We start from the raw sequence: 20,966 nt of genomic DNA, 5'->3' as shown, positions 1-20,966 counted from the left end.
TAGAGAGTCAACACCATGAAGAGTTGATAGCAACGGCGTAACGACACAGGGATAAAGCGTGTCTTGCCGGGGCATGACAATGTACTCTTGTCGTCTGTTAAGTTACTCACTGCAAATCTTCCGAAGAAACACCTGTTTGATAAGGAACGAGTCATTGACATGAAGGGGGGAGGGAGGGAAGAGGAGGGAAGGAGACAGGCATACAGAAACAGAGAGACATATACAAACAAATAAACAGAGAAAATCAGAGACACAGATGGGAAAGATAGGAGAGGAGACATACATACATACATACATACATACATACATACATACATACATACATACATACATACATACATACATACATACATACATACATATACATACATACGATGTCATACAGATTCCAACTTGAATTACGTCAGACTTTTTTCAAAAAGCCATTCCGCGATAAAAAAAAAGAATTATAATTTGTGCAATTTCAAATTATCGCAAATTTTATTACAAATGACTATATAACTCTAATCAGAACATCGTGATACTCGTGAGGTCCATACTACTAATTGAAATGAAAGAAGGTTGAAATAACGTCAGGTTCGACCAAGGTATGGTCATCACATTGGGTTCGAATGTACCGAGGGTAATATGGCAGGATATTATTTTGAATATTAGTAATTTGCTAAACTAGTTATTTCAATAAGTGTTACATATACACAATGTAGATGGGTCTAGATGGTTATTAAAATTCACAATCTCACAATCAAATCCTTTCTTTTAAGGTAATCCTTTTCAAAATGTGAAATAATCGCTGAATTTTGATAAAGAATAATTTAAATGAAGCCTAGCCAATAGGCTTATCCGTCTCATCAAGCGATGCGGACTAAGATAGAGAACAAACGGATCTGTGTTGTAAACACACAGCTGAGGATTCGTTCATGCATCGTCGTTGCCGTGGCAGCACACGCCACCTGCGCACGCACATGTCCCTCGGAGTGAATGGTGTTCACTGCGGTAGGTTGAACAATTAATACATACATACAATAAATGTTTTGAACACCTGGAAAATCATCGAAAACTTTCTCATGGTAAGACAAAACTTTGGGGTTGACATGAACATTGGTGGAAATGACACTATAAAAAGCCACAGATAGTAAATGGCACACTAATTTATTGTCCTCGATTGCGAAATATTCATTATCATATGATGATTTCAACGGAGTACCAATAACGTTTATAGTCAGTTCATAAATTAAAAATTCACTAAATAATTACAAATAATTAATCACAGTTACTGTACCACTCGTGTAACAGTATACCTACCAACTCGATTTAAGATAACGGGTAATGTAAAATGATTATTTGTGGAAGTAAACCTTTGATTAGAGGTTCAGTTTATATTTGTTTAACACATGGATGTTATAGTACTGATGAATGTTAGAAGCTTCATCTAATTCAAATTTGTTATCGTATGTAAATAAGCTGTCCTTCATCAGGTGTGTATGGCTTCAACGACAGAATAGTTGATCTTCACAGCTTAATTTGATATAAAAAATAGAACATTTCATACATACATACATACATACATACATACACACACACATACATACATACATATATATACATACATACATACATACATACATACATACATACATACATACATACATACATACATACACACATACATACATACATGTGATAAGTTAATACCTAATGAATTGACTTGGTGGACATAATCTGCCATAATTAGGAAGACCGAGTACTTAAAGTTCCGCAAGATGGGTTTAGAAGTTTTACTCAAGTGAAAAAACCTTCCACATTCCAATATAATGTTAATGTCGATGCAAGTCTTCTATAACATTACAATTGTCTTCTGTCATTGTTAGAACATTTGACTTCATGGTAGGAATTTCCTGAACATTTTTGTATGTATGTATCATAAATGACGTCATTCAAATAAGTTTGACTTATAATATCCTAATACCAGGTTTGAGCTCAGTCAATTGTAAGTGGTTCAGGAGGTAAAATAATGACTGTCCTTTAAATATGCAGTAAAAACTATGCCTAACACTCGGCTTGTGCTCCTTTATATTGCCATGATGGTTACAGGCTACTCGGGCCATGAATATCTTTGTAGAATATTTCAGACTATTATGGTAATTGAAGCGTATGTGTAATAAAGCAGGCATGGCATCAGTATACTGTTCAACAACAATAACAATATCCATGAATGTTATGTTATAGGCACATCAGATTTTGAATCTTTGAATTGTGTAATTTTCAGTTTCTTTCTAGCCAAGGCATGTAGTTGATTTGGGATATTACCAACAACTAGCAACTCACCTAAGTGCTAACAGAGTGGTGAGAGAATGTATACGGAAGTCTGTTTCCTTGGGATTGGAAGATGGTCCCAGCTAAGTCTTGGCTACTGAAATCCAAATGGAAAATTCCCATCCCTAACCCATTTGTACCATAGAGGGCGCTGGTTGAGAAAGGATTAGATCACTGTCACTCAGCCTATTATTTTTGAAGTGTCCAGTTGAAGATTTATTTCACTCAAAATGGACATCATTCTCGCAACTAGATTAAAATCATTACTCCCAAAAACTTGTAAATATACTCTAAGGTGCTGGCCTATAGAGTGCTGTTTTATTCGATACTACAGTATTATTACTATATACACACAAAAATAATTGGTTGGATGTGTGAGTAGTGAATCACTGTTACGTGATACAGCACAACAGAAATATTTTGAAGTAAACTACTTACGTACTTACTATACTATAACTTTACTACTCTGTACATTGTATGTCACACAAGACAAAGTGATCATTATATTATAGTAATAAAAACACAAATGAAAACAGGTCTGGTCTCAAAAAGACTAGTCTTGCTGCTAGACCTTCAGGCTTTCTTCCGATACAATAAGCTACCAAAGTTCATGACTACACATGTATAAAGACTGATTGTCCAATTGTCCAATTTCCTGTCATACACCATTATGATATTACAATGTATCCAATGGCTGTCCAAGGTCAATCACTGTCTCTACAAGTTCAGGTTCATCAGCCCAATTAATGCCACTACCCACTATCAGACCATTTAGTACGCCTCTCAGTAAAGTAGCCTTCTTGGTTTCATCTTCAAAATCCTCCTTTATACTGTCAAAGGAATCATTTACAAAACATTATTTTTCTGTTTAGTGTTTTCAATATTTTTGAAGACACAGATAAGAAGTATGCAAAAGAAAATTTATACTAACATAGTCAACCATTTTTTTGAATTTATGAATCCCACATTTTCATCAACATCTTTTTTGAATTTATGAATCCCACATTTTCATCAACATCTTGTCAGCATATTCAGGGGTGTTATAATGGGCTTTCATCATGTAGCTCACTTGAGACATGTGAAGTGAGTTGGAGTGACACTAACTATGAACTGTTTAACTATTAACCTTGAGTCCATGAACATTCATTTTCGATCTCACAAGATGCTTCCACTATTTGTTTTATTTCAGAAGGATAGAAAACACAACACTTTTGAAGGCAATATTCTACAGCCATTCCATCATCAATTCCTATCAATGTTTTGGATAAATATTGTCACATATATATATCCTACCTACCTCTGATATTCCTCACACTCTGTTGTTCCTTCTTGGAATTTACTCTTAGCTTTTTGTTCTTCTTGCATGTTTAACATCAAATCTCTGTTAGACTTTTTCATCTCTGGAAATGACAAACGAGGAATTACAGAAAGACATAAGACAACATATGACCACAGTCCCTCTATCAGAGACTCTGATGTGAAGTAACACTTCAGGTTAATGTGTATCTGCCATTATTGGTATATTTTTGACAAGACAGATGATGTATTTGTAAAATAATTTCAGAGCTATTACTGACATTCTCTTTCATATCACAATATATCAATAAACACACACAGATACAGAGACACACATTTTTGTATTAACATATCTTATATTAAATTCAAAATAGTGATTTTCGTCCAGTTACAAGTATTTTGCAAAAAGTGCATATTTGACAATATATTACTTTTTCATGTCTATTGCCTAGGGGCAAAGTAAGCTTCATTTGCATGTACCTATTTGTAATGTTCCTATCTCAATAGCAATGTAGTGTGTGTATATTGGAACATGTAATAGATAGTATTAATATCAGTCTACAACTTTCTTTCAAATCATTTGAATATGATATATAAAATGATAATTATCAAAGTAGCAACTTTATGAATACAAGTAGGAAACCATAGCACAACTACAAATTCAATGTACACAGTTCACAATAACCATGATAAGGTAAGGTGAAAGAACTGAAAACCTTACCTAAACACTGTTTCTTGATTTCTTCTAGTTTATTGTGGATTTCAATGGTCTCTTGATTTTCTTGCAAGATTTGGCTTTCTAATTCTGCTTTCCTTTTACACATCTCTGCTAACTGCTGTTTCTCCTTCTCACTGATGACTCCATCCTCCATTCTCTGGCTGTCTTTTTGTAATAGATTTTGTAGCATAGATCCATATAGGGTACTGTTGAAGTGTAATACAAAGTATGTGATTGTGATAACTTTCTGACTGGTAGAGAACTAATGTGGCAAGGCTTATGTATAGTTGTTTGACTATTGTTCTATGTATGTATGTATGTATGTATGTATGTATGTATGTATGTATGTATGTATGTATGTATGTATGTATGTATGTATGTATGTATGTATGTGTGTGTGTGTGTGTGTGTGTGTATGTATGTATGTATGTATGTATGTATGTATGTATGTATGTATGTATGTATGTATGTATGTATGTATGTATGTATGTATCCATCCATCCATCTATCCATACAAAACACGATATGGCAGGATTTAAAAAACCACGGTCAGACATAAAATATACCCTTCATCAGTGTTTGTTCTTACCAGTTTATTTCTCTTTCATTAATTGCATGACTAATAGAATGATCTAATAATTGACTTTCCAGACTGGATATCCTGAAATCAAGGAAATCAATTCAAATTATTATATGCAATGTTTTCAATGCAAACAATATCTATGGTTTAAATGTAAATAATAAATATAGAGTGTGACTGTGTGTGCACATGTGTTTTCAAGATGACTTGATCCAGTCATTATATGTAATAATACAAGATATACATGTATATATGTGTGTGTGTGTGTGAGGATGAGTGTGTCATATTGGGAGTGTGTAAGTTGTGTTTGTAATGTGTATGTGTGTGTTTGTGTGTGTGTGTGTGTGTGTGTGTGTGTGTGTGTGTGAGTTTACAAAATGATTACTTGATCTAAACTGTACTAAATTTAGACATATTTGTGTGTGTGCTTGTACCACTAGTATCTCCAGTTTGTATAATCACAAAATGTGTTATGATAATTTACTTTACTAGGCAGAATATTAATAACACTTTTACTTACCTGTCATTTAATGTGTCTTGATCTTTTGACCATTCTAGTGTTTCAGTTGCACTGAGGGCAGCCAAATGATCTAATTTCTGATTTTCTAGCCAATCCTTTTTCCTGCGTGTTAAAACATGAATAAAATAAATAGCCTATGATTGAATTATCTTTTTTAGACACTGGAACTTTCATGGATGTAAGTCCAGCAGAATTCTAATCTAAACAAGACTATATTATAGGTCATATCTATGTAACTCTTTTGGTATAACAAGTTAAAAAGGTTTACTCTGAGGGTTACCTTTACTATTATTGATCATAACAAGGTGTGACGGCACATGAATCCAATCAACTGATTTTTCTGAGGAATTCATATCAGTCCACATTTTCTCATTAACTACAATAATTGCATTAGTCTCAATATCATGATTTCATTCACAACCATTTTAACATACAATCCATTCTCACATAGAGAGATCTGCAGTTATTTCATAAGGGCTTCCAAGGGAACCCAAGTAATTGTATACTCATGTAGGTACATAAATTCCATCAAGTTTAACCAAACTCCCCATTTTTGTTACTTTTCATCGATCTTGAAGAAAAAGACCTCTTAGATATATTTCTGCTGTTCTGTTCACTTGTACTGCTTATTGCTATAAACTTTTACATGATTCTGGGTAATCAAATAATAATCTTTGTATGTCAAGACAACAACATTGTCTGGGGTAAACATGTCATCACAAAGTCTTCTGTACTTATGTGAAACTGTATGTGAAACTGTGTCACTATAATAAAATAATATCTATCTATCTATCTATCTATCTATCTGTGTCTGTCTGTCTGTCTATCTATCTATAAATCCTTGTAGGAAATCTGCAAAATGGTCAAACATATGTCAAGTGCAGTAGGTTTTTTTGTAAGATTTCCAAGCTGAATAAATTGTTGAGGTGCTATTTTATAACCCAAAGTCAGGTGTAAGTTGATAGTAATAACCAATACAAGTGTACTAATAAGGTAGAAATAAGTCTGACTGGACTTTTAGCAGTAATCAAGTGTCCTAAAAGCAGAAATAAGGCCGATTGAACTGTTGTCATGGAAGTATAACCCACATCCTGTGGGTTATACTTCCATGGTTATATCATGTACATTAGTACACTTGTTTTGTCTGGGTGGTCTTACCTTTTCAAATCCAGTATTACATCTTCATGACTATTTGTGTTTGATGCTGTATTACTCTGAACATTCACAGACAAATCAGTATCTGGATTCTTTTCAAGCTGAGTATCGACTTCCTGGAGTACTTTTCTTGGTAATTGCTGACTCATTTTTCATCTTATGCAAAATATCTTCCTGTCTTCAAAATCACAAGAATATATAGCAACTAATATAAAGGAATGTTCAACAAAATATGATAAATTAATTCAAAACATAAGTTGCATTTTATCATTGTATTACTTGGTAATCAATTTATCAATGTTACCACACACCCACATCAAATGATCAAAACAATTCGTTTATAAAAAAAATTATATGACACTCATACTGTACGTCAATGTGTGTGTAAACAAACAATTTATGGTGTTCAGTGTTAATATTTATCAATAGTCTTATCACTGGTACCCACTACAACCACTAGTAACCACCATGCTACAACTAACTACATCAAAACATGGCTATATCCATACGTCAATAATAAAATATGATCAAAACAAATCGTATTTACATTACATACAAATAGTTTAGTCACTAGTCAGTATACTACAAAGGGTACACTACCTGGTACGTACTAGTCGTTTATGCATCTGGATGACAGCTGACCAGTACTACTAACCTTACATCCGTTGTTCTATAATCTACGGTTGATTCTTTAAAAATGCATCTGCAAAGTATTTCCAAAGCTGTGTTTTCGTAAGTGCTTTTATTAACTGCGTTCCGCCATTTTGAATATTCCGCGCGATCAATATCCCAGGGTGCACCAAATCTCGTTTGGAAGTTCATTTCGAGTTTTTGTAGCAAAAATAACGTCTTTAATCATAGACGTCGGAGATATCAACGTTTTGCTCTTTTGGGTGACACAACAGCGTTTTCGATTGCAAAAAAGATACTTACGCCCGGCAACCGGACTGAACAGCCTTACTTCTTGTAACCTCTCGCGTGTTCTCGCCGCGAGAGGGTTGCTCACCGTTTTGCGGCAAATTTGAAGTGGTCAAGAAGTCGAGGTCCCGAGAAGCTCGAAGTAGGTCACTGCCAAAATCGAAAAATCGAGCTGTGTCGGAGGATAAAGAAGCATGAACAGTTACACACACTCATTCTTGTAACATAAGCACGTTTTGTAAGTATGAACGTCAATATCTCTGACGTTAGTCCTGCTGACAGTGAGATGGATGCAGTACTGCACTTAGCTGCAATAATTGTAGCGTCTTGTTGCGGTTTTGTGGGGTTTTTCGTCTGTTTTGGTGACTTTTTAAGTTTTTGTGTTTAACCCGCTTTAGGTGCGGGTTAAACACAAAAACTTAAAAAGTCACCAAAACAGGCGAAAAAACCCACAAAACCGCAACAAGACGCTATAATTATTGCAGCTATACTGCACTGCACTGTACATTGTGTCACTAGACACTAAATATTTTTCGTTTTACTTTTTATTTCCTTACGGCGTTTGCAAAAAAAAAAGGTTCTACTAGCGTGAGCGACGGAGCGAAACCTACAGTTACTGCAGTTAGCTATCAGACGAAATTTTTAAAAATGTATTACTATATTAATTATATATATATTTCCTTTTATTTCTGTAAGTGTAAGTCAATCCAGGGCACATATTATATTTATATTATGTTGTAATACTAATTCACATGTGTTTGCTTTTCTGTGCATTCTTATATTCCATAGAATTTTTAGGGGTCCTGTCAATTCAATTCAAAGTTCTTGAAAAAAGCCTTTGGAGGTGTGAAATAATTCAACAATTCTAGCCATTTTTGTGTAAGAGATAATAATATCTATAATGTAAGTAAAGTGTGACTTGTACCTCTCAGTCTCACAATATGTACTTGTACCAATTTTGTGATAGAAATTGACAGCAGTTCTTGTGAAAGACAGCCATGGCACAGGTCTTCCAAGCAACTCCACTGGTGAATTGCCAAACTCCAGCACGAACACTTCGTCAAACACGCTTCAGTAATGGCAATGAAAACAGCATAATTGAGTCTAGGAGTATAAAGAGGAAATCAGCTGTTAACAAAACACCAGCAAGGAGACCAGTGCTGACACCTAGATGTGTATTCAATGATGTAAATGCTGAATTGAAACCTGCACTTGAAAATATCAGGAAACGAATCGATGTAGGTGATGATGAGGAAGAAGAAAATGTCAAAAAAATTAGTCCCAGTCTAGCTAAGCTGAGGATGACACCAGGTGAGACCTTTATTTTCAATGAATCAAATAATTAGGAACTACATCATAGCACATAACAAATGTCAAAGAGTGACTCAATTTAACAAATGTGATGACATTCTTATTTTTCAGATGCTATCAGTTGCATTTCTTTTTGATCCTTAGTATTAATATTTACCATACGAGAACAAAAACTGACTCCCAATAGGGATCTTGCAAACCCGCCATGTTGAATGTTGCATCATGGGAAATGCGATAATAAATACTAATATATTAGTATTGTAAACAGTGTTGATACATTATTTGTAACCACAAATAATCAATTCATATTTACCCTGACAATTGTGGGAGGTTAATTTTATCAGTAGCTCCAGATTGGGTATTACGATAACCACAGATAATCCCATAGTCCTTTGTATCAGAGCATGCTCAGTCTGGATTGCAAGTTCCCTATTTGGAAGATTGATTAATAGCTGGATTTGGTTTCTTCAATATTGGAATAGGTAGAGCTAAGCAGAAACAGCGGATATTAGAACGTAAACATCATGAAGCTAAATCGAAAGTGGAAAATTTGAATGTTGGAGGTGGAGTATGTCTATGGCCTGAAATGGAGAACATGCGACTCAGAAAGTTGGAGGTTTACTTATTAGCTGGTGTCTGTCTTGGTCTTGTTATGTCTGTGTGTGGATTATTTCAACTCCTACATGGTGAGTCTAACTTGAAAAAAAAATGAATCTAGCAATTTAGTTTTTTTCTGTTAAAAGAGTGAAATAAAGTGAGTTCAAGTTATGGTAACTATTGCTTCCTACTCCAATAAATATATACCCCGGTAACAAAAAAATATGAAGACTTGTTTTAGAAGTACATCAATGTTTCAAAAGAATATGAAAGAAGCAGAACATTGTCATTTAAAAATATCAATAATGACTGATAACATTGAGTTTAGAATCATTGATTGTGTGGTTCTAGGTTTGGCAATTTCAAATGCTGATACAGTCATGTAAACATTGACAATGAGTCCTGACTTGAAACATATGTTTTAATTACATGTAATACTTTAGGGACTAATAATAGTGAAGTTACTTTATTAGAATCTAGTTTTTGAAGCGACTACGTAGCTTTCGTCTGAATCTCTCAGATGTCTGTCATCAGTGTAATGATGTTATGGCATGGAAGGCTCCGAGTGCTTCTCGGCTGTGTTGATGTAACATAGTAGAATAGAAACTGATATTTGGCCCCATTTTATGTAGTAGTAATACTGAAGTTACTTTATTGGAATCTACTTTTTGGAGTGACTGTGTAGCTTTTGTCCGAATCACTCAGACGTCATTTTAGGGACTGTTTGAATATTTAATATATCTTCAGTGCTTCCACTAAATATCTGATTTCAAATATTTTATCAATATTAGAAACGCCACTCAATGACTAATACTTGTTTAATTTTCATTTGGCCTCAGGGGAGTTAAAAGAAAAACTACAGATGTATGTTGTAAGACTGACCAGATTTTGGGATGATCATTATCTTGAAACTCCTAATCAAGAAGCTTTCAACAACTCTGTGTTAAAATGGCATGCACACTTCACCAATCTTATGGTATGAACATTGTATTTTGTTATTTAGTCGGGTAAACCTGCATCAAGACTATGACACACAGTAAGGATGTTTGGCCTGACTTCCCATTTGATATCAGTTCTGCATTGAATAAAGCATCTAACAATCATTCTAATCAAAACAGCTTGTAGTCAAACATCCCTAACTATAGTATAATACTGCTTGTCTCCTTCATTTGTTCGAGTTCCAAAACAGACTAGGGTATACAATGTAGATAATGGGCCCTGTGTTCGTTACCATGTCTTGCCATGGTGGGTACTCTAACATACCTAACCCTAATATTACTTGTCTCCTCAATTTGTTTGGGATGAAAAACCAACAGGGTTACAGAATAAATGTATCACAATTAAGGTTTAGTGTTCTTCAGTATTACCTAATTTATGTACAGTAGACAGAATAGCAATATTGCTCCATTAGCTATTACACAGACATGTGTGTAACTGTTTATTACTTCATTCCAGGATGATATTCACAATGACTTTGATGGTAGTTGGTCCAAGACACCAATGACATACATGTATTACTGTAGTGTCTTTCTATACATTGGTGGTATTATTACCCTACTCTACTACTTGGCTGATAATATGTTCTCTAAGAGTAAATTAACACCAAGACGCATCAAAACATGGTAAGTTCTTCAGACTCTTTGACTTCTTTGTTGTTTTCGAGCATGTAACATTACTACCACCATTGAAATAACTGGTCTTTGTCTTGTAGTAATCTCTCCACAAATCCAAATCCACTCATAATGAACACTTCCTTGGCCCGTACCTTACATTTGTTGCCCTTTCTCACTTATTGTGAATGGTATTATGTTATATACTTGTAGGGTCTCTTTATTAGTGGTGATGGCTTGCTGGAGCTGTTTGATGATTTCTCTTTTATCTCAAGCCCAGAGTGTAGAATTTGCTATAGAGAATAATGTTCACAGATTGAGTGGCTCTCTGGTAAGTTTTCACATATTCCAAGATGTTAACTGTGATCTTTACAGCTGTAAGCAATGTTCTATGCAGAATATAGAACACAGCTTTGTGCTATCAACCCAGCAATACGCCCAAATTGCCATTTTACATTAATACATGCTCTTACTAAACTGTGTGTATGTTATTATTGATGTTTGACATGTACGGGACAACAACAATTAAGGTTTACACAATTTAAATTTTTTTCATAGTTATCGAAAAAACAATTCACAAACATGTTTTTTTGTGTGTTTTTTTTGTTTACAGGGAGATTTGGTTTATTTACAGTTAGATCTGAGTCATTTCAACAATGTGTTGTTATACTGGCGTACACGATGTCTTCCACCCACCACACTAGGAACTCTAAGTATCATGGGTATACTTCAAGTACGGGATGTCATGTATTATTTACAGTACTACAGTTTACCAGTGATCACAGCTATTTGTACACCAGTGGTCAAATTAATCATGGCACTTAGAGAAATTTACAGTGTCAAGTGAAATTTTATGTAGAAGATAACAAAGTTATGCAATATGTATTTTTAAAAATTATATAAATCTAGATTGAAATACTGCCACACTGCCATGTTATACTTGCTACATATTATGTGCAAAAATCAACAGATTCTGTAGATGCAGTTTCTGAACATCTTATCTTGATGTTTAATGCTCTGAATCAAGAGATTCCATAAAGTTTAGTGTGATTTTCAGACTATTGAAAAGGTGTTTCGTTGTCTATTCTCAAATATAGAAAATTGTTGAATAATTGTGCGTATATTTTTGCAGCTGTATTTTATGTATTTTAAAATAAGGAGTCCTTTTTATACAATTAAAAAATTCAAAAAAATTGCAGTTCGTCAATAATTGTCAGTTTCTTAATATTAAAACCAATTGGTATCTGTGTATGTTGTACGTATGTAAATTTCTTTACAACTGTCCTAATCAGAGTAGAGTATAAATATATGTACAGTATATCTACTTGCAAACAAACATCACATTTTACCATGTAAGACTTGATATTACTCCCTGTCCCAATCAGTGCATATTAATTATCAGGCCAAAAAGAACCTGTGCATATCAGATACTGCTGTAGTCTTCTTTCAAAACCATTTCATTCTAAAAACTAAAATTGCTTCATAGATAGTTGAAATAACACAATTACTACAAAATGTAGATTGTAACTGGCTTCATTAGTTATATGTTCACTTTGTGTTCTCATATCATGTCACCACCCTCCAAACCCATCTCCATTGAAGTTGGTGTAGCATTCATAACTTGTTAGAAATGGGATTGTTCACACTTAAGTTACTTGCAGGTTAGTCTGTCTACTCAGTGGATCTGTGACCCCGCTGCATTCATTCATTCACTAGGTTAGTGAAGGAGTATTGTGGAGTCACAGGTCCAGTGGGTAGACAGACTACTTTGATACAGGTACCAGCATAGCACACCTTGAATGGACTACTACATTCATTTCAAAGTTAATTTGAGAATGAAAAGTGAGATATGAAAAATAATATAATGGAGACACAACAGACTTTTGGTCATATATAATTTAACATGATTTATTACAAACTTTCTACATTGTTCATCAAGAATTGCAGTATTTTCACATGTCTTCCTTTCTCATAGAAAAATGTAAAATTTCCATTTCTGACTGAAAATTAACGTCGTTGATCATAATGGTAATTAATTCTTCACAATATTCTCACAAATGCTACACACAGAACTTAGTGAGCTCTCTTTACAATAAGACAAAGGGAAGACACAAAACAAAGTATAGTTCTTAAATCATTGACGTTTGATTAAATTGATATGTTGCTATTTAGGATCATTTCTACTCGCAATGAACTTGACCTTTGATCTGGATCATTTTGCAAACTTTCACTGACTGGTCATAAACACCACAAACTGGTCAAACTGGACATGATACCTCAGTCAACTAGACTGACCTATTTCGTGATTACCTCTACGACAAGACTTGGATTATTCAGCAAACTTTCACTGACCGACCATAAACACTACAAAGTGGTCAAACCAGTTTTCTCTGTTGACAGCAGCATCACCAACCACTAGCCTTTTTATGGCATGGCATTGCTAATTCTAACATGCTTGTGAGAATGCCATGCAGACAGTACACTATAAACCAAATTTCATTGCTATGTGTCCACCATTCTGTCTGACTTCACTGTTCTGAGTACAATATTAAACAAGAATACAAAGCTACATTTTCATTATCTGGTATAAGCTAAGGTTTAGGGATTCTGTAAATTCTCATTCAGACTACACTAACACAAACAAAAACAAAATGCTGGGTTCACACAAGAGGATCATGCAAATGGTCTATTTGGGGGATCAAATGAGAAGTCATACAAGTGGCCTGTTTGGGACTACACATGTCACAAAAGAGGTCATGCAAGTGGCCTATTTGGGACTTCATATGAGGTCATGCCGCAGTGGCCTATTTGGGACTTCACATGAGGTCATGCAAGTGGCCTATTTGGGACTTCATATGAGGTCATGCCGCAGTGGCCTATTTGGGACTTCACATGAGGTCATGCAAGTGGCCTATTTGGGACTTCATATGAGGTCATGCCGCAGTGGCCTATTTGGGACTTCACATGAGGTCATGCAAGTGGCCCATTTGGGACTTCATATGAGGTCATGCTGCAGTGGCCTATTTGGGACTTCACATGAGGTCATGCAAGTGGCCTATTTGGGACTTCATATGAGGTCATGCAAGTGGCCTATTTGGGTCTTCACATGAGGTCATGCAAGTGGCCTATTTGGGACTTCATATGAGGTCATGCAAGTGGCCTATTTGGGACTTCATATGAGGTCATGCAAGTGGCCTATTTGGGGGACTTCACATGAGGTCATGCAAGTGGCCTATTTGGGGGACTTCATATGATGTCATGCAAGTGGCCTATTTGGAACTTCACATGAGGTCATGCCAGTGGCCTATCTATTACACCGACCACTCAGTTGTCAGCAACCAGTAAAGGTTTTTGGATAATGCCACACTGTAGCCTGTAGATGTATAATGACAATGCCATCTGTTTTGCTTTGTCCTTATATGCTATTCATGATATAATATAAATGTCACTGATATAGGCCCACAAATTTCTTCAAACTGTTTATCATGATCTCAGATTTATAAAAAATAATGTTAAGATTTAACGAAATGTTTATAATCAATTCTTGTAATCTGGATCAGCCTCTAAAATATGGAGATCTTTGCGAAGATTTTCTGCCATATCTTTTCTAAGTTCATCTATATCTACATTATCAGAAGAACTGATTTGGGGTAAAGTAAGCTGTTCTGGTGTTGTCCTTCTCTGAGGAGTGCTGTCACTGAGATTGTTGTATATTGCCAATGCCTGAAGCAGAGAAAGAAGGAAAGTGAAGTTAACATGGTTATAAAAGACTGGTGAATGTACAGACATGGAGTGGGGGGTGGGGTGGGGTGGGGTGGTGAGTACATTGTATTTCCCATGTTTAAGTATATGTTCATAATCTTGAGGTATGTTTTTCAGCAGGGTGGTCTAAACTAGGGTATGAATATTTTAGGTGAAAGAGCTTCTTATCGGCTCCACTATACTGCATTCTCAGTTATGTTGATCTAAAATGGGCTACGCCTTATTTTTCGAATTCCTATTTACAAAACAGTTCCTCAGTTGGTCGAACAAAGTCCTATTGTAATTGTACAACCAGCTGTGGAGTTTACCCCATCATACATAGTATTATTAGTTTTGTGTGTGTACTATTGTTCTAGACTGGTCCTACCAAACAATATAAGGTCTAAAATGGGAAATAGAGTTTGCTTCGAATTAGGTCAAAAATGGGGAATGGGGTTTGACATGGGTAGCATTTGGATACAGTAAAACTATTGGTTACAGATAGAAACGGATAATAGGCACCGTCAAAGTACTACTGGTACATCAAATCATGGACGAGTTTTGTCAAATTATCACATTGTAAAGACATGGTCAATAGTAAAGCCATTGATTCCTCTTTATTTGTTGTCCACAATAGGGAATCTCTGTCACCAAATTACAATATTTATTATAAGCTTAAGACAAGTCTTTCTGCTTCTCTCAAACTTTCAAAAAGAAAACCCTTCATTCCATGATACCAAATTGTGTCTTTCTTGAATACTGATAAGTATGTAAACACTGTAATAGTACATAATACACGAGGCAGGACTTACCTGACCAACCATAGAACTAATATCTCCTGTGTTGGTGGGTAGTAAAATAGTATTTCCAGTTTTAGCTAAGTTACCAAAAGCAGCTACGTACTGTTCTGCTACATTGAAAGATGCTGCATGGTTGCCATACTGTAAGATAAACGAATACACAGGTACATACAGTGGTAACAAATAGTAAGTCGTCATAAAATCCTGGATAGTTTCTGTGAACTCTGCATGTATAGAAAAGTTGTAGGTAAGTTGCTCCCCTGGTCTTTTACTCCATGGCCTCGACAGACAAAGTAAGGTGAGAGGTGGAAGGTTTCATCTTCCAATGTGTCATACACAATGTTTTAAACATTCTTTTATCCCAAGAGCTGTAACCAGTTTTAATGGACAATTAGGCAGACCAAGTGTCTTGTTTTTACTTTAATGTTTTATTCTTTTGGTCAAAGTCTATGTACTGGTATGTATTATTTTAATTTCTTCATTATTTTACATTTTATCTGAGTATTGTTTTAGCGCTTTGTTTTTTATATAATGTTAATCGATTTTGTATGTTTCTAAGCAGACATTTCAGTTTCTTCCTGTGAGAGGAATAAAATGTATTGTATTGTATTACATTGTGTTGTATTGTATTGTATAGTATTGTATTGTACTGTACTGTACTGTACTGTACTGTACTGTACTGTACTGTACTGTACTGTACTGTACTGTACTGAACTGTATTGTATTTTTCTGCACACAACATATCACTAACCTCCTGTCCCAAAGCTCCTGCTACAATATTCAACCCCTTAGCTCTTGCCTCAGCTTTGGCTAGGATAGCTGCAGCTTCACCAGCTGCTTTGTTGATAGCTTCTGTCTTGATAGCTTCTGAGTTCAAGATCTGTGCTCTTTTCTTACCCTCGGCTACATTAATGTCAGACTCTCTAATACCTAGAAAGGAAATATAGGAACAAGGGCTATATGATACACTTATTGCCTGGCTTTGATGACACTAGTAGAAGTCTTACTCCAAGGGCTATATGATACACTTATTGCCTGGCTTTGAGGGCACTAGTAGAAGTCTTACTCCAAGGGCTATATGATACACTTATTGCCTGGCTTTGAGGGCACTAGTAGAAGTCTTACTCCAAGGGCTGTTATACACTTATTGCCTGGCTTTGAGGGTACTAGTAGAGGTCTTACTCCAAGGGCTGTTATACACTTATTGCCTGGCTTTGAGGGCACTAGTAGAAGTCTTACTCCAAGGGCTGTTATACACTTATTGCCTGGCTTTGAGGGTACTAGTAGAAGTCTTACTCCAAGGGCTGTTATACACTTATTGCCTGGCTTTGAGGGTACTAGTAGAGGTCTTACTCCAAGGGCTGTTATACACTTATTGCCTGGCTTTGAGGGTACTAGTAGAGGTCTTACTCCAAGGGCTGTTATACACTTATTGCCTGGCTTTGAGGGTACTAGTAGAGGTCTTACTCCAAGGGCTGTTATACACTTATTGCCTGGCTTTGAGGGCACTAGTAGAAGTCTTACTCCAAGGGCTGTTATACACTTATTGCCTGGCTTTGAGGGTACTAGTAGAGGTCTTACTCCAAGGGCTGTTATACACTTATTGCCTGGCTTTGAGGGCACTAGTAGAAGTCTTACTCCAAGGGCTGTTATACACTTATTGCCTGGCTTTGAGGGCACTAGTAGAAGTCTTACTCCAAGGGCTGTTATACACTTATTGCCTGGCTTTGAGGGCACTAGTAGAAGTCTTACTCCAAGGGCTGTTATACACTTATTGCCTGACTTTGAGGGCACTAGTAGAAGTCTTACTCCAAGGGCTGTTATAGAGACCATGAAGAGAACTATAACTACCTTCAGACTGTAGAATGTTTGCTCTCTTCTTTCTCTCTGCTTCAACTTGCATTTGCATGGCTTCTTTGACTTTAGATGGTAGTGCTATGTCTTTAATCTCGTACCTTAGACAAGTTATTCCCCACGCATTGGCAGCATTGTTGATGGCCTCTATAAAAACACAAGAACATAACAAGATGATGACGATGGTGATACATTTGACACATATAAACTGTGTTTTTAGGTTCACTTTAGGAACCCAAGCAACAATGGGAGGTGGGGGGGGGGGGGGGGGGGGGGGTTGAAATTGTGTCTGGTTAAACCCCCAATGTTTGAATTCCATAATATTGGATTACTGCTACTTATAAATACTATCAGTACAGTCATGGTTAAATAGGGATCCTCTTTTCTTTAGGATGAACTGTTTTGATAGCTCTGCCCATAGATCCTTCACCAAGGTGGAGGGTCTATGCTCTGCCAGGCAGCATAAGATTTAGCAAACTATCGAAGAGAAACTGCATACATGTAACCTGTTATAATAATACACATGTTGACACTGACTAACTTACTTGTTTAAAGTAGGATATAACATATGCAATTCTTTATATACAACATAATAGTACACAGGCAAATAAACCTTCATATCTAGTCTCTGTTCCTACTCCACGATACATAATCAGCTTTTACAACTTACCAACAATGTGTTGATTGAGAGACTCCCTTTCCTTGAAAACACCATCAAGTGATATTTTACCAATTTCAGATCTCATAGTTGTTTGTGCTATTTGTGTGACAGCATACTCTGGGTCTTCAACACCATAGCTGGCCTGCAAATGAAATATACATCATGCAAATTTTTAAAAGATTTTTTTTTACATACTTTATGGCTGAAGAAGCCCTCAGCTGATATTTCCCATAAACAACGTTTGAAATATACACTCCTAACTTAATTTGAATAAATTATAAATAACTTACTTTGAATGGATCAATAACTCGTAGATACAAAACGCCATCAATACCTAATGTTACATTGTCTGTGAAAAGAATGAACAAATTGTACAATATTATTACCTAATGTTCCAGTGATTACTTGCACCAGTGGTGCACACACATACTAGTGGTATTTGCACTGCAGTGCAATACCAAAAACATTATTGCATACCTTCAAGCAAATGAGTGCATAACCATGCCATTGTGTGATCACACAGTATGATCATAACTGAAATTTGCTATTTCAGGCAAACATATAATACTAACAGAGCTCCATGCTGGATGTTTGCCATTGTGGTATTTGCACTCATGCTTGAGGTGTTTTTGCTGCGATTTCACTCGCCATATGCATGTGAAAGTATAGCTGCAGCAAACACTGCAACCAAGAGTGCAAATACTGACAAGTATGCCACACTTGCACTAAAGGGTTTTGTTATATAAAAATTTCATCTCCACAGAGCCACCCCTTGTTACCATGTGTTGAAATAAGACTAAAAGAATTACTCTGCCAAATTGTATACTTGCGTATGTTAATTTGGTTCTTTATTTATGAGTGGTGGACACTGCAATCTACAAGAAACTACTGTAACTGTTGTACCACATATATCATCTAACAGTAAGTAAGTTTATTGCAATCCATAAACAACAAAGACAAAAAAGATATGTCTTACCTATGGAGATGGCTGTCTGTGATGGAATATCGATGGCAATTTCTTTTAGACTTTGTACATATTTTACTTTATCAAGAAATGGCATTAGGAAATTGAGACCCTGAAATGGAAAAAAGATCAACAAGTTTTATAGTAGACATTTGATTGACATGTTTCATCTATTGTACTGGATCAAACATTGTGATGCTAAGACAGTATTCTATATTGACAAACTTTAGAATGTTACAGTAAGAAGCTCACCAAAAATACACTTGGTATCTTTTTCTGTACAACCTGTTACAACATAGAGAAGCATGTGTCACTTCTCAACTTACAACACCAAACACCTCCAATTTGACTTGTCACCTATTCCCTTACAAACTGAACACCCAGTAGTTCAACCACACCTACGGTACAATCACCCACCCAACATCTCCTATTCCCTAACAAACTGAACACCCTGTAGTGCAACCACACCTATGGTACAATCAACCATTCAACATCTCCCATTTGACTTGTCACCTATTCGCTTACAAACTGAACACTCAGTAGTGCAACCACACCTACAGTGCAATCAACCACCCAACATCTCCATTACACCAATACAACTGCTTAGTTTTATAGCAATTAACTTACTGGTTTCAGTTCCCTGTGAAATTTACCCATCCTCTCTACAATCCATGCCTCTTGTTGGGGTACAAACTTGATAATAGTGTTCATTGGTCGACTGGATACATATCTCATCTGGTTCAACTGTAACCTTGGCAACAGCCTCTGCAATAATAAAATAGACATTAATCATTCATATAGTGGGTATGGGGAACACACATAACCTTTTTAAGAAGCAGAAAAAGAAACCAAAAACAATCCGGCAACACCTCAGCCTACAATTGCCATGGTTAAGGGAGAGAGGGTGCAATGTGGCTGACATACTATTATGGCCTACCCTCTTGAATTGACATGTTCGACCTTGTTGATCAACTCGATAAAAGTCAGGTCAGGTGATGGATGTTACTGACCAAGTAATCAGACTGGTGAACAAGTCCACAGGTGTGGACAAAACCTTTGAACAGTTTCATTTCACTTTCACAAAATTTCAACTGTGTGTAGTGTTCAATAGTTTCAACTTCACTGTTGGCTTGATTGTGATCACTAGCATCCCTTCCCTCCCACTGTTATCATTATTGCCAATGAGGAGATGGCATCAGTCTATTAATGTACCACCAGTGACAACCAAGTTGAAGGTATTTGTTGTGTCACCTGGTTACATAGTCAAGTGAAATGTACTAGCAGTCTCAATCAAGTACATTCCAAAATGTGCCCTTTTCAAGCTTTGAGTTGAAAAGACTTCGGTAAGAATGCATGTAGAATAGTGGCCTGACTTACATTGAATACACATTTGTACTCAGCTAGGGAGTTCGGGTTATATTGGGTTAGGGATAGAACTAGGGAGAGACTCCCTAGCATACCTGAGTTGTATCTCCTGCAATATGTGGACACTGTTACATCATGTGTGCCAAGAGTTTCACCCCAAACAAACCATAATAGCAAAATATAATTATAATCAACTTTTACATTAATTAAAATGTTTGGTTGCTATCCTTCTAGCTTCTACGTCCATGATCATATATAACTTTATGTTCACCTTTCGTCGTCCTCTCAAGTCTCATGGATGGAAATAATGTTTCGAAACACGAATGGTCGTCATGTAAAAGTCGTTCCCTGCATTTGTTTCATAAGATACAACTGTCATTGTCTCACGATCACCGAAATCACGAATACTTACCTGAAAGATTCTCGTAGTTCTGACAGCTTGGTTCATCTTTACGTGTACGAAGAGCTACAAAACTATACAAAAGCGTCACGTTCTGCTACTATGGACGAGCAACCAAAATATGACTAAAACAAGCTATTCCATTGGATAGCGTTTTCATAAA

At 35.9% G+C, this 20,966-nt stretch overlaps 2 protein-coding genes across 4 annotated transcripts; both read right to left on the bottom strand.

The window, feature by feature from the left end:
* Positions 1–2,618: 2,618 nt before the first annotated feature.
* On the bottom strand, positions 2,619–7,338 carry LOC144443832 (centromere protein H-like). 3 transcript variants are annotated; one of them, XM_078133394.1, is made up of 7 exons: positions 7,238–7,338; positions 6,586–6,760; positions 5,428–5,529; positions 4,917–4,988; positions 4,331–4,533; positions 3,611–3,713; positions 2,619–3,143 (listed from the first exon to the last, which is right to left on the bottom strand). In XM_078133394.1, exons 2-7 carry the CDS (start codon positions 6,729–6,731, stop codon positions 2,990–2,992), a joined length of 780 nt encoding a protein of 259 aa, XP_077989520.1. In that variant the 5' UTR covers positions 6,732–6,760; positions 7,238–7,338; the 3' UTR covers positions 2,619–2,989. The 3 variants fall into 3 exon arrangements, with proteins under 3 accessions (XP_077989520.1, XP_077989521.1, XP_077989522.1); XM_078133395.1 differs by having other exon boundaries at positions 7,194–7,309; XM_078133396.1 differs by having other exon boundaries at positions 3,063–3,143; positions 3,607–3,713.
* Positions 7,339–12,955: 5,617 nt separating this feature from the next.
* Positions 12,956–20,904, bottom strand: LOC144443442 (stomatin-like protein stl-1). Its single transcript, XM_078132919.1, has 9 exons — positions 20,816–20,904; positions 19,666–19,803; positions 19,051–19,150; positions 18,365–18,423; positions 18,084–18,216; positions 17,411–17,560; positions 16,311–16,489; positions 15,572–15,700; positions 12,956–14,741 (listed from the first exon to the last, which is right to left on the bottom strand). Exons 1-9 carry the CDS (start codon positions 20,849–20,851, stop codon positions 14,556–14,558), a joined length of 1,110 nt encoding a protein of 369 aa, XP_077989045.1. The 5' UTR covers positions 20,852–20,904; the 3' UTR covers positions 12,956–14,555.
* Between the last annotated feature and the right edge of the window lie 62 nt (positions 20,905–20,966).

The sequence above is a fragment of the Glandiceps talaboti genome, chromosome 12 (assembly GCF_964340395.1).
Source record: "Glandiceps talaboti chromosome 12, keGlaTala1.1, whole genome shotgun sequence".
NCBI classification, from domain to species: domain Eukaryota; kingdom Metazoa; phylum Hemichordata; class Enteropneusta; family Spengelidae; genus Glandiceps; species Glandiceps talaboti.
This window is presented reverse-complemented; position numbering and strand designations above follow the sequence as displayed.